At 40.2% G+C, this 14,542-nt stretch overlaps 1 protein-coding gene across 1 annotated transcript in view; it reads left to right on the top strand.

Annotated features, from left to right (window-relative positions):
- The window catches only part of swap70b (switching B cell complex subunit SWAP70b), a 35,988-nt gene extending 22,829 nt beyond the window's left edge, over positions 1-13,159 (top strand). Inside the window, exons 8-12 of the mRNA XM_074633741.1 lie at positions 2,000-2,107; positions 4,054-4,220; positions 6,737-6,935; positions 7,789-7,885; positions 10,510-13,159. Of these exons, the coding sequence (XP_074489842.1) occupies positions 2,000-2,107; positions 4,054-4,220; positions 6,737-6,935; positions 7,789-7,885; positions 10,510-10,628 (690 nt within the window). The 3' untranslated portion in view covers positions 10,629-13,159. The remainder of the gene's footprint in view (positions 1-1,999; positions 2,108-4,053; positions 4,221-6,736; positions 6,936-7,788; positions 7,886-10,509) is intronic.
- The last annotated feature ends 1,383 nt before the right edge of the window (positions 13,160-14,542 follow it).

Genomic DNA, 14,542 nt, shown 5'->3' with positions numbered 1-14,542 from the left:
TCATTAAAAATAACAGCAAAGAGGAAGCTCCATGTTGCCACATTGGGAAAGGCTCTCCAGCAGCACCAGAGCAGCTATCACTACACACAGTCGTGGACATTTATGGCACCATTATTAATAATTCATCACATGTTCCTGTCAACCCTCATTGGCAGTGATATCTCAGTCGTCATTACTAAATGCCAGATATATAATCAATGACTTAGTTTACAGTAATGGTATCGAAACTAACTTTACAAAGTGTTTCACAGTACAGGATACAATGAAAAGCGTAAAACAGGAAATAAAGGGTTAGTCTTAAATCACAAAGCAACCCACAACATATTATTATTTAGATTCTGTCTCCACCTCATCATATCACTCATGTTTATCATGTGTAGACCTTGTCTGAGTTATATTCCTCACGTGTGCACGCTCTCACTGCATGTTCTGCTTTTTCTAAATAACAGTTTATGTGTGAGGAAATGTTTTTGTGTGTGTGCATGTGAGCATCAGTTATACATCTGGCATCAGGACATACAGTATTTCCACCATAGTCCCTGGTCCCATAGTCACTAGTTCACAGAGTCGTTGTGTAACATACAGTTGGAACAGAGAATAACGGTTTGTCTTTGTGTGGGACGACTCTGCTCTCCATGAATGCACAACAATCTGCCATTGAGGTGAAAGTCCTGTCTCGCATAGATGGCTGCATCAATGCACAATGAACACACACATGTATGGCTACACACACACACACACACACACACACACACACACACACACACACACACACACACACACACACACAATAGGCAGTCTGGCTCTCACACTACGCTGCTATATATAGTAGACTGTCGCAGTCTTAAGACGGTTCACAGCTGGGTGACATGAGTCAACATGAGGTTACTGATTGACCACCCGCATAACTCGATTAACTTGAAGATTAACTTCTCCTGTTACATCTGCTTTAATGTACAACACAATGGAGACGCGTTCCAACGTCTTAACTTCTGTATAGAAATACAAATAATGTTTAACCGAAAGGCACTCGGAGACCAAACGTCTGCTGAAACTGCCTTTCCTTAACTCACTGTTTCATTCCTCTCTCTCACATTTAACGTTTTTTAATTAAAAAAAGAAAGAAAAAACACAAAACAATCCAAAAATAGGTGACGACAACTAAAGGAAGACAAACTGAGTTCACTCTTTACCATTTCAAATATAGAGTAAGGTAGAGTTATACGTAGATTTACAGACTATGAGTGTGTTAAAGGGCTGACGGAGAAGAATGAGCAGTGACCAACAACTTTATCTTTTATAGTTTTTATTTTTGTTAAGTGTTAGTAATGTTAGTTTTATAATATTGTCATCTTTGGAGGTTAAAGCAAACATGAGTTGTGTATGAATGTGAAGGTTAGGGGAGGGTAGATCTCTGAGGAATATGGAGGAGCAGACAATATAAGTTTTAGTTTATTTTTTAATGCTGCAAAAATCCCTTTCTGAGTTGGAATAAAATGTCTTAATCTCTCATAGTATCTCTCATAGTCATATCTAGACTTGGATCCACAACAATTCATTGCAGTCTGTCTGTCACTATGCAGTTCATGCAGTTACCTTTTCAGTACGTTTTTTATTTCAATATGCATGTCTTAGCAAGAAATCTTTTAGCAGTGGACACTACTTATGTTCACTCTCAATTCCTCTTCAGAGCTTGCATCTCTGTCTTTGTTAAATAAAGGTTTTACATCTCAAGAACTATTTAGATGTAATGTATTCACTTCTGTTTATAAACTGTAGGCCACAGGTTGCTTCTTGACCTTCAAACTAAAATAAGCAGACTGTAACCCTTCCCCCTGATAGGGCCATGGCCTCCATTTAAACTCTCTGTTTAGATGTTTCTGCCTTCTTTATTTTTATATTTCACATGAATTTAAAGGTGAAACCCAGTTGACAGAAAGTAAAAAGGTGCTTTTATCTACTGGGAATATCTGACCTTTTTTGTTTCTCTTTTGGCCAGGCTCTGGAGGAGGCGGCGACTAATGCAGCAGAAGAAGAACGAAGGCGTCTTCAGACCCAAACTGAACTCCAGGACCGCTACAGGATTGACCTGGAGAGAGAGAAAATGGTACGTCACTCCTCGTCATCTTCCACAGAGTTATGTCAGAGCAAGTGGTGGAGCAAGAGCAGCTTAAAGGGATAGTTTGGGTGTTTTGAAATGGGGTTGTATGAGGTACTTATCCATAGTCAGTGTAGATGACGGTCGGCACGCCCCCAGTTTGGAGAAGCAGACAGGAGTATCGACACCGGAGAAAAGCAATGTACTGCTGTGGACGGGGGCAGCAGCAAAACGTATTTTAGACAACTAAAAAAATCAATATCAGTTTAAGTGTACGCTATATTTAGAATATTTTCTGCGCTTTATCTTGCCGTCAGACAGCTCTTTCCGTCGTATCCATCTATGCTCTTGCCAAGGAAAACCAGACTCCATTGGAAAAAAACTAGTTTTACCTCGCAGAACACGGGGGTTACTGGTCTACCGCTGTCTCGATCGGTTAGTTTGTTTGTGTTATTGAGCGACGTCGGAGAATCCGAACTAACCAAAGTCACACAATAACACAAACAAACGAACTGATCGAGACAGCGGTAGACCAGCAACTCCTGTGTTCTGCGAGGTAAAAATTACTGTTTTTTTTCAATTGAGTCTGGTTGCAAAATACAACAGCACTGTATTGCTTTGCTTGTGTGTGGTAACTCCTGTCTGCTTCTCCAAACTGGGGGCGTGCTGACCGTTATCTACTGTAGGTAATACACTGACTGTAGATAAATACCTCCTATAACCCCAATTCAAAACCCCCAAACTATCCCTTTAAATACAGCTTTCTCTTTTTGGTATACTGTACTGTAGGTTGTTTTTTATTAGTTAAGTACAATATTGTCATGTGACATTTATCTACCGGTGTCAGGTTAAATGAAATGTAAAAAAGATTCTTAGTAGAACAACTTGGAATAGATTTAAAGTTAAGTCACACTACAGCTCAGAGTGAAGCTGAAACAGCAGACGAGTTGTTTTAAGTTGTGTTGATCACTACATTTAATAACGCAATAGGTGGTGAAGACATCTCTACGTAGCTTAATATTGACATGCTTCGCTGCTTGATAGTAATTGTAGAACCGTACTGGTTACTGTAAGGTCCATTTGGTAAATGTAACCACCAATAAGGCTTCTACACTGTGCTTCACTGCCTCTGGTGATAGCTAGATGATGTTTAACATCCATCAGTGTCTTGGTGGGCTGTTTTCACGAAGAGACAGCTTGAGTTAGATTTTTATTACTTTAATGAGTGAAACCGGTAAAGTGCAACCAAGCCTCAACACGTGTATCTAGTGCACATATTTATACAATAAATATAACATTGTCAGGGTTAAACACTGTATAACCTCACCTGTACCTTCACATTTTAAAAGTTCACATTTAAAAATACAAACACAACATCCTTAAATCATAGAGCTAAAACAAGTGATTCTTGTCATTGGCAATTCATTTCTGTATTATTTTTATGATTAGTTAATTATTTGGTCTATAAAATATCAGAAAATTTAGAAAAATGCACATTATAATTTCTCAAAATTGCTTGTTTGGCCAACCAACAGTTGAAAACCCGAAGATAGTTCAACGTAACGTGAAATAAAATGAAAAAAGGTGCAAATCCTCACTTTTTAGAAGCTGGAAGTGGCCAATGTTTTACATTTTTGCTTGATAAATAACCAAAACAACTGATTATTAAAATAGTTGATAAAGTTTATGTTCATCTCTGTGCTAATCTATAAACTCCTTAGCAGAAAATCTAATCTAGATTCTAGTAAAATGCTGATTAATCACAGGCTAATGTACTTTTGTACACAGTATGTGTACTTTACACCCACTATCACAGTGCTAAAGAGTTAACATAGAGCACATAAAAGTACTTAACATAGACTGGGCTGAAATAGTCACTTTAAGGGTAAGATGTAAGTCATTTATTAAAAAAGTGATGAATAAAGTGTTTCTCTGTATTTTTCCTGGTTCAACAGGTACGGCAGCAGATGGAGGAGCAGGTGGCCCAGAAGTCCACTGAGCTGGAACAGTACCTGCAGCGGGTTCGGGAGCTGGAGGGCATGTACGGCCAACTGGAGGACGCTCTGGAGAACGAGAAGCGCGCCAGACAGGACGAGGAGGCCGTCCGCAGGCTGCAGGCACGGTCAGTCATTTGTCTGAGTGCAATCCTGGCCTACATTACTGTTTTTAAGAAGCTGTAGCTAGAGTGAAGACACTGGTATATTATGAAACTAGAAAACCTAAGGAATGCGTTGGTACCAACCATGTCATGTTAGCTTCTTGGGAAAAATGCTAAATAATGCTCCTAATAGGTCCCTTGACCGTTGACCTCTAAATATGTGAATGAAGATGGGTTCTATGGGTACCCACGAGTCTCCCCTTTACAGACATGCCCACTTTATGATAATCACATGCAGTTTGGGGCAAAAAACATGCAGTTTTTTGAGTGCAGTATAAATGTGTTATTTTCGCCTATTTAAAAATAGTGTATTTGAATATTTCTGCATACTGGGGTCCCTAAACAGTCTTTGAATTACATAAATTTGGTATCACTGTAAAGCTGAGACTCTTGTGGATCCAATGAGCCCAACTGTATTCATGTGTGATGATGTTGGTCCTCATGGTAGCCCATTTTTTAAAACTTGACCTCACTGTATAAAATGACCTGTGGTGACCTCTAGGATAATCACAGCCTCATGAAACTTTACAACCACAAACTAGAGAGCTAGAGCATTAAGAGGATGTATGGCTTTCCTAGGTACTGTAGATTGACAGTAAGGGGGTTTCTGAGCAGTTTCCAGAACAGAAGTGCTCGCCATCCAATCGCTGAAAAATGCAATTCTCGCAGAAATCTCCAAATGTCAAAAGTTTTTGATACCAAATTGCAGCATGGCTTTTTCTATGGTGTTCCTCAAGGTCTTGGTGTCTTAATGTGGTATTTTGGAGGGATTATCAAGTGATAAATGAATGGTTAAATGTAGCACCAAATCTGTGTAACAAATGGTATCAACCCAAAAATTGCTGCAACAACTTGCAACTCACCGGTTGCAACAGCTACATTTCTAGTTTCAAATGATACCAGTACCTTCACTCTAGCTCTAAAGCCGACTACAGCCTTATAAAGACAGTCAAGTCAGTCGTAGGTCTCAGAGGGTTAAAGGCCAACTGAAAAGCTGAAATTAAACTCCATGCATCAATAACAAACGTGTTCAGATTAAAATCTATTGAGTTATGATGAGATACCCAAGTTGAACACTTTTTATATAAAAACATAACCAGCTGCTAAAACCACCAGAAGATGCATCATATCATCCAACAGGTTTGTTTTTAAAGTTTGTATGAACAAAAACACACATGCATGACATGATAAATATCACGTTCTGCGGATGTATCGAGCTGCTAGTCGCCTCCTTTTATCAGCTAGTCCAAGTTGTCCACTCCAGATATGAGATATCTTACTTCATATTCGCTGTTAGTTTATCATGAAACCATCTGTAAACAGCCACATGGGGCCGAGTCTGCTCCTCTTTTTTTTCACGAGTCTCTCACGCAGCCAGACATTCAACTTGTACTTCCCTCTGTCCACCACATTTCCTCCCTTGTCCTTCCTTCCTCTCTGCTGACATTTACTTTCCACCTCACATTTGACTAACCAGTAGTGAGCATGTCAGCGCCATTGTACTGACCGCGGTGCTTAAATTAAACCACTGTGTTAAAGAGACGGCGACCGGTCCTTTATCATTAGATAATGTCGGGCAATTAACGTCGTACCATACAGAGGTTTTTTGGTTGGAGGGTAGGCTTAGGGCAGATTTGAGTTACTTGTGTGTAGAGATGTAGCAAATAGTTTAGCAACTTTTCTTTCCCAGTAAGGTATTCATTGTCATAATGCCAACTTGATTTTTGTACATTTTGTCAGTAGTACATTGTAGTTCATGTATACAATGTGCAATGTTTTTCTATTTCTTTCAGATTATATTTGATGCAAGATTAATGCAGTCAAAAATCAAACAAATGAAATGTTAATTTACTTTATTTCATTCATTAATGAAAGTATATAACAGTGGCCTTACATTTTGGTTCAATGAATCTTTGGCTGCCTTTTATATAAAGTGTGTTTGATAAAGAATATAAACACATTATCAAAGCATAATCTTAAATACATGGTCCATAATTGCACTATAGCACCACCTGCTGACACACTGACATGTCACAACCACCTCCACCTTACTATTGATTTACACTTTAGTTGCTTAACTTTATTACTTGGAATGAGGAAATCTTTGCTACATCCTCTTTCACACATTTTCGATTTAGATAAGGGTTGACATTTGATACTTTCGATTAATTTAAACTTTTACAGTCTAGAGACATTTAATGTTTTCAAACAGTTAAAATATACATACAGTTTGTATTAATGATGGGAATTGCAAAAAATGTTGGGATTGTATTGCGGCTCATAATGTCTTTAACAAGAAAAGAATGTCAATGAAAATAAATGAGGAAAATGCACACACTGTGCTCAATTTATTTTTTATTATTATATGCCTCAGCGTAGATGGTGTTTTATGTGACAATGCAGGGCTCAGACCAGCTGGAAATGAGAAGCCTATATACAGAATTATTGTACTCACCCATGTTAATGTCTGTGTGGAGCAGGTTACTGGAGGAGGAGGCAACAAAGAGGGCAGAGTTGGAGGAGCACCACCTGCGGCAGCAGCGCGCCATCTCCCAGACGGAGGCTGAGAAAAAGGAGCTGGAGAAGGACCGTCTGGCCAAGGAGAGCGCCCTGCAGGCAGCGATGCAACAACTGGAGGAGCTGGAGGCGGAGAGGCAGGGGGCGCTGGAGCAGTACCAGGTCAGCTGATTTATACTCTTATCAACATGGGAGTGGGCAAATATGCTGCTTTATGCAAATGTATGTATATATGTATTATTGTAAATCAACTAACAACATAAAACAATGACAAATATAGTCCAGAAACCCTCACAGGTACTGCATTTAGCATAACAAATATGCTAAAATCATAACATGGCAAACTGCAGCCCAACAGGCAACAACAGCTGTCAGTGTGTTGACTTGACTATGACTTGTTCCAAACTGCATGTGATTATCATAAAGTGGGCATGTCTGTAAAGGGGAGACTCATGGGTACCCAGAGAACCCATTTACATTCACATATCTTGAGGTCAGAGGTCAAGGGACCCCTTTGAAAATGGCCATAAGTTTTTCCTCGCCAAAATTCTGCGTAACTTTGAAGTGTTATTTAATCTCTTTCGCGACAATATATAATGAACAACAATGTGTTCTTGCACTGTATACCTGTTATGACAGTGATAACAGGTATACACAGAAACTCCCCCTCATTGCTGTTATTTAGGATTTTTTACAGAGTAAATAATTAAGAGCTATATTACATTATGACTTTGTATCCGTCTACATTTACTAAAAAATAAAAAACTTCAGTTCATAGTTAAGTAGTACCTTTCTTTACCACATGGTGTCACTAATATTACTGCTGGATGGGAGGCAGCTATTTAGACATGATAGAAAATTATGCAAGAAACTCAATAATAATTACATTTTATTTGTTGATACAGTATTCCAAAACAGTGCTGTCATTAAATTAGGTTTTCAGAAAAGAAAAACCTCCCCTTGTATTTTACTACCTATAAATAACTTTGTCTCTGTGTTTTCTTGCGTGAACCAGACGGTGATGAAGAAGCTGGAAGATGCAACCAACAACACCAGGACCTGGAAGCACAAGGTGGCTGAACACGAGGGCATGTTACGACTCATTCAACCAGGTAACGGCAACACACACACTGTTTGTACTTGTATCTTTGTGACTGGTTGAGGGGTACGACTTGACTTTAGGATTACGGGTAGAATTAGTTTTAGGGCTGTCGCAATAACCGTAATACCGCATCGGTTCTGCGGTTAGCACTGCACGTTCGGTGTTTTTGTTACTGGTTGGCGAGAGAGGAAGTACTCTACCTTGTGCCGAAATTTACTATAAATATACTCCTCAAAGGACCTAAGATAGTAACACTGGCAAAAAGCGTTGTTAAAGGATATCTTCAGCATATTTCAACCTGGAACCTATTTTCCCATGTTTTTGTGTCAAAGTGACTAATGGGGACAACACTTTTTGAAATTGGTCCAGTATTGAGGGAGAGCGCCGCCGCTAATGTACGCTCACTAAAAGTGCTCGTTTTTGCCACTGACAGGCTCAGGTTGTTATTTATGTGTTTGACAACATTATGGAAAAGACCCTACAGACACTAATAACAATCTGTCAGTGGCAAAAAAACAAGCACTTTGCACTATAAGAGCCTGTTTAACGGCTGCCGGTTACAGCGCTCTGGCTCAATACTGGACCAATTTAAAAATGTTTTCCCTTTAGTCACTTAGACACAAAAACATGGGAAAATAAGGTCAGCGTCGAAAAATACAGAAATGACCATTTAAAGGCAGAAACTCCCATCAGGATTTGAACCTGATACTTCTATTGGATAGAATAGATGTGTTACATACACCACAGGAGTAGCTTTACCATCACGCTCAGCCAGCTCAACCCCTTTACATCCATTAATAACATGTGTTTTTAATAGCTTTAACGGCCGTTCTTCCATTGCATCCATTATCAGCTACTATATCTGCGACAACAAAGATATTACTAAACTAGAATTACCTCGTGGTTGTATGCCTCTGCCAACCACTCAAGTTGCAGTTTACATTCATGTCTGTCCAAAATGTCATCACTTCATCATTTTATCCTGTTAGACATTTGTGTGAAATTGTCATACGAATATTTAAGAAGGCTCAAATAGGTAATAAAGACCAACTTCTATGAACTTTAAAGGGATGTAACGATTAACAGTTTCACTATAAACCACGGTAAAATTCCCGGTGGTTAGTATTACCTTTTAAAATTTTAATTATCATTAAAACTTTGTTTGATTACCGCCAGTGTTTTGCAAGCCCGGCGTAAACGTTGGCGAGTGTGCGGTCATAGCGGAGCAGCTGTGGGGAGAGAGACAGACAGACAGACGGACAGACAGACGGACAGAGGGATGGAGACAGAGAGCGACAGACGGACAGAGAGAGAGTGACACAGCAAGAGAGCGAGAGAGAGCGTGACAGGGAGAGATAGAGACAGAGCAACAGAGAGAGAGAGAGAGAGCGTGACAGGGAGAGATAGAGACAGAGCAACAGAGAGAGAGAGAGAGAGAGCAACACAGAGACAGAGAGAGTGTGAGACACAGAGACAGAGCGAGAGAGAAAGCGATAGTTACAGTGAGAAAGCGACAGACAGAAAGCGAAAGAGAGGGAGAGAGAAAGCGAGAGACAGAGAGCAACAGAGACACAAGAAGACAGAGAGCAAGAGCGTCAGACAGAGGAGGAGAGAGACAGACAGACAAAGAGAGCGACAGAAAAAGAGACAGCGACAGAGAGAGGAAGAGACAAAGAGCGAAAGAGACAGAGCGAGAGAGAGAGGAAGAGACAAAGAGCGAAAGAGACACAGAGCGACAGAGAGCGAGAACAACAGAGAAAGTGACAGAGACCGAGAGAGCGACAGAGACACAGCAAGATAGAGAGACAGAAAGAGAGAGCGGCAGAGGGAGAGAGACAGAGTGAGAGACAACGACGGACCGAGAGCGAGAGAGAGAGAGCGGCAGAGAGAGAGCGAAAGAGACAGAGAGAGAGAGCAAGCAAGAGACAGAGAGCAAGACAGCGACAGAGCGGGGGAGAGAGGGACAGAGAAAGAGACAGCGAGAGAGAGAAAGAGACACAGAGAGCCAGAGAGAAAGAAACATAGAGCGACAGAGACAGAGGGAGAGAGACAGAGCGAGACAGCGACAGAGAGACATAGCGAGAGAGAAAGAGAGACAGAGAGAGAGAGAAAGAGAGACAGAGCGAAAGAGACAGAAAACGAGACAGCGACAGAGAGAGAGACAGAGAGCGAGACAGCGGGAGAGAGAGACAGAGCGAGAGAGAGAGAGTGACAGAGAGAGAGAGAGAGAGAAAGAGACAGAGAGCGAGACAGTTGGAGAGGGAGAGAAAGAGACAGAGAGCGAGACAGCGGGAGAGAGAGAGAGTGACAGAGAGAAAGAGAGAGCAAAAGAGACAGAAAACGAGACAGCGACAGAGGGAGAGACAGAGAAAGCGCGACAGAGAGCGAGAGAGACGGAGAGCAACAGACAGACAGACATCGAGCGACAGAGAGAAAGAGATATTATAGCGAGGGCCATACCTAGTCGCATTGCTGCAACATAACACACAGGACACAGTTCAATTTTCCATCTGCAAATGAGACTCGATGTCTGCTGCTTTGACTTGTCGTTTATGATGCATTTTATAGACAACACTAGAATGAAACATTCCTACCTCTATGGTGAACAGTCTCTTGATCATTTCTCTCCTCCAGGTTCCAAGGGACAGCAGCTGATCACCAACTGGGGCCCAGCAGCCTTTTCTGACGCAGAGCTCAGCCTGAGGCAGAAGCAATGGAAGGAGATGAAGAACCAGACAACCCAGGCCCAGTAGAGACCCCGTTAGCCCTGAACCTTAAACATGTCCACAACACAGAGGAGAGGACAAGAGAGGGCTGCTGGGATATACTGTCTGGGACACAACATGTCGAACTAGTGACTGGGAGGAGTTCTCTGGTAACTGGATGTTTCAGTGGAGTCCAAATTCAAGATTTATCAGGATAATATGAGGCATTTTCTGATTAGGGGGCATTCAATAATCAATGACCTTTATCCCGTTTATGAATATTTAGTGGGAACCAGCACTGGTTGAGCTGGTACACCTTTGAACAAGTCTGTCATTGTAAGACATTTAAAAGATTTTCACATGAGGATCACTAATTCTAGCAGGGACCCAACAAAAATACTAAGTGAAGGAGTGATAACACCAGGAAACATGCTGGAATAATAAAAGCTTTGTTGTTAAATGTATTGATTGCCATGTCAGTTGCTTGGGCTTGTATAATTGAGCAGCTAAAAATGTAGATTGGCAGTGTGATTAAAGTCCAATTAGTGGGGAATTTTCATTCCAAAATGATGTACAGGACATACAATTTGTTATAAAGGTAAAAGAACTCACTTCATTAATCTTTATTAAGCCACAGAGGCTAACAATTTTGCAAATTAGCAATTGGGTAACATAATGCAGTAAATGCAAAGGCATAATGTGTGACGTCACTTTGGCCAAGCGGACACTTGCGGAAGTGGCAAGCATAAATCACGCTTAATAACCACCACAGATAAAGTATATTACAGTAATTTGGGCTACTAAGGCAGGCAATCTAAAATTGTTAAATAGTTTAGCATTGATCCAACATTTACCCAGAGCTAATGACTCCCCAGTCCGAGCATTACAGTACACTCAAACGTACAGGAACTGGACACATTTTGAAAGATCACTCTACTTTAGACCATCTGGGCTCCTGTAGGAAAACTGCAAGCTCGCTATTGAAGCTTCCGGTCTCTTTAAGCAACATTGTTAGTGTGTAGGATTTGGTGTCATCTAGCGATGAAGTTGCAGATGGCAACCGTCTGAAACCTCTCCCATGTGCCAATCGTGTAGGAGATCTACGGTGGCCGACTCAAAAGTGTGAAAACGCAAATGGCCCCATCTGGAGCCAGTGTTTGGTTTGTCCTTTCTGGGCTACTGTAGAACATGGCGGCCGGCCCGTGAAGAGGACCCGCTTCGTATTTAGATATAAACGGCACATTCTAATGGTACATATCTGCAGCCTCCGTATTTTCCACGTTTCCCATTCATTGTCCATGTAAGCAGCCGCGTGATGCATTCTGGTAGCGTGGCGGCATGATTCGAGACACTGGGCGCCCATAGGCCGCTCCTCATTTGCATAAAGTTGAGGTCTAGGCTACTTTTACGCAAAAACGCAAAAATAAAGACAGCTTAATTTTTTATTGACAACAGCATGACTTATTTCTCTCACAAAATGTTTTCAGAAACACATTTCAGTGAACTATTTTTGTGATATAAGAGAAGAAAGTTTCCAAAAGTTAATGTACCATAAAGTAGCAAAAACACGACGATTCTTATTTTCAGGCGATTATACACGAAAGAAAACATATTATTAATATTATATTCCATTTCTGCCAATAGATCCCCCTAATTGTTACACACTGTTCCTTTAACAGTGGACACAGTCGATTATATAAGAGCTGACCGTGGCTAAAACTCCCACTGAGCTAACGATACATACATAATTTAAATCTGTTGACTTTCGCAGGTTATTAAAATTCATGAGTTCAAGAGTGCCCACCACTACCTATTATCATTTTGTCCTGACAGTTGATTTATATCTATGAAATGCACTACTTTTTAACCAGAGTCAGACCTGTCCAACATAAATTGTTTGAGTGTGTTTTGGGTTCAAGTTGTTGTAAAGTTAAGAGATGTTGAACCACATCAATCTATTAAGTTGTAATATCTTTAAAAAAAAAAAAGCATAATCTATTTGAAACTGCCACAAACTGTTCTCTTTCCTGTTGCTATTTTCCTATTGACTCTTTGGGACCATTTTTACATGAAAATATAAATATAAGGGATTTTTGTACATATATTAACGATGTTTTTTGTTTTCCTTACTAAAGTTCAGCTGCATGAGGGCAGCACCAGTAGCACTTGAGGATGACATGTCTAATGTAAAGTCCATGATGTTTAACAAAGTTGTCTTCTAAAAATAAAACAAAAACAGCCTGAATTGAAATACCATGTACACGATTCACTAAACATTTTCTCATCATCATGAAAGCGCTTTTTTTTCTCTCCGGTTTGTCTGACCTAGATTTATATCTGTCTAAAGAACTGGCTCTTAAACATTTCCTGCTTGTAAACACAGTGTCAGAAATAGGGCATTTAGCCAAAGTCTCACTCCGAACAAGAATGCTAACTGCAGAACATTTGTTGTTGTACTGTAACCATCAGTGCCTTTGATACTGTCATGAGTGAACATTGTGATTTCTATTTTATGTTTTTATATATATATGTAAAAAGCTGAAGACTGAACTATGGAATAAAACACATCTTGACTAACAGGCTCACTGTATTGACTGTATTTTGTCTTTGAATAAACACTAATCAAAGAAAACAGTACTGCACAAACCCACGGCCAGCTGCACCGTTGCCTTGACCTGATATGTTCACCAGGGGGCGCTAGAGTGCCACAAACACCACACCACTACAGAAACCGGTTAGAGAAGTTGTGTAATTCTGATGGCTAAAGACAACAGAAGCATGGGGAGTTACACTTACTGTCACACAGTAATAAATGTGTAAAGTGTAGGGGACAAAATAATTACAGAGAAATGGTGACTTCATTTCCATGACCTCACTGTCTAGACCTTCCATTTTCCAAAATAAAGTTGATCACTGTCCTCTGTCTCGCTATGTACGATATAGTCATTATCATCAGGATCATGTGCTATTCTATAATTGTATTAATGTGCAACTGAACTGTCATCCTGTTTTTGTAATGTCTGGTCGACGAGGGACTTCAAGTAATTCTGGGGCATGCAGAGAAGTTTAACAGAGACTGAGAGAATGAAATCTTCCTTAATTATCAAACTAAGCATTTTTGTGGGTATGTGTAATGTATTCAAGGGATTTTATGTTTTTTTTAATGTTTGATTTCATGAACATGTTTTTTACAAAACATTTTTCTCATTTCACTCTCAATACTAAATTATGCCGTATACAAGAACATCTCTCAAATAAATGGATTTGATTGAAATCAGCAACTATCTGATGAAAGATTATGCAAATGAGAGAAGTGCAGAACGATTGGTCAATTAATCAACTACATGACAAGTTTATCGGCATCTATTTTTATAATAGATTTAGGGCTGTCTCAATGAAGGAATTTCCCCTGCAGTGATAATGATCGGCTGAACAGCGTGAGATGCAATATCACTGCCATGTTCTTTTTTTCTTAATTAATCCTGATTTTAGAGCTATATAAATAAGCTTTATTGTTAGGCTATTATTACGTACATAGTTGCTTTGAAATGATTAAAATGACAGTTTTAAAATGAATTAAATACTTGTTTTTGTTCAATACAGAACACAGAAGAACAATGTGGCACAGCGATTTATTGTTAAAAGGACTATTTGTAACTTTCAGAAATGCTTGTTAACAGCAACACCTGTGGCCGTTAAGTCAACAAAAGTCAGCGTCGGGCTCGCACTTGCTCGCTCTAAATAGACATGAACGAGCATCGCTCAAAACAGTGAGGCGACACACGTCAGCTAAAACCACAATATCACTCTATATTTCACCTGCTTGGCAGTAATGTTAGCTGACCAGACGAAGGTCTCTCCATGAATCAATGCTGATCCTAGTGTTGGCTTTTCCTGCCTCAGCGCAGTCTGAGGCAGCGGGGCTCCGCAGCGAGTAACGTTGTTGTCTCCGCCCGCAACCG

This window comes from Sebastes fasciatus, chromosome 4 (genome assembly GCF_043250625.1).
Source record: "Sebastes fasciatus isolate fSebFas1 chromosome 4, fSebFas1.pri, whole genome shotgun sequence".
NCBI lineage: Eukaryota > Metazoa > Chordata > Actinopteri > Perciformes > Sebastidae > Sebastes > Sebastes fasciatus.
The sequence above is the reverse complement of the archived record's forward strand: the minus strand, read 5'-3'. Positions and strand labels throughout refer to the sequence as shown.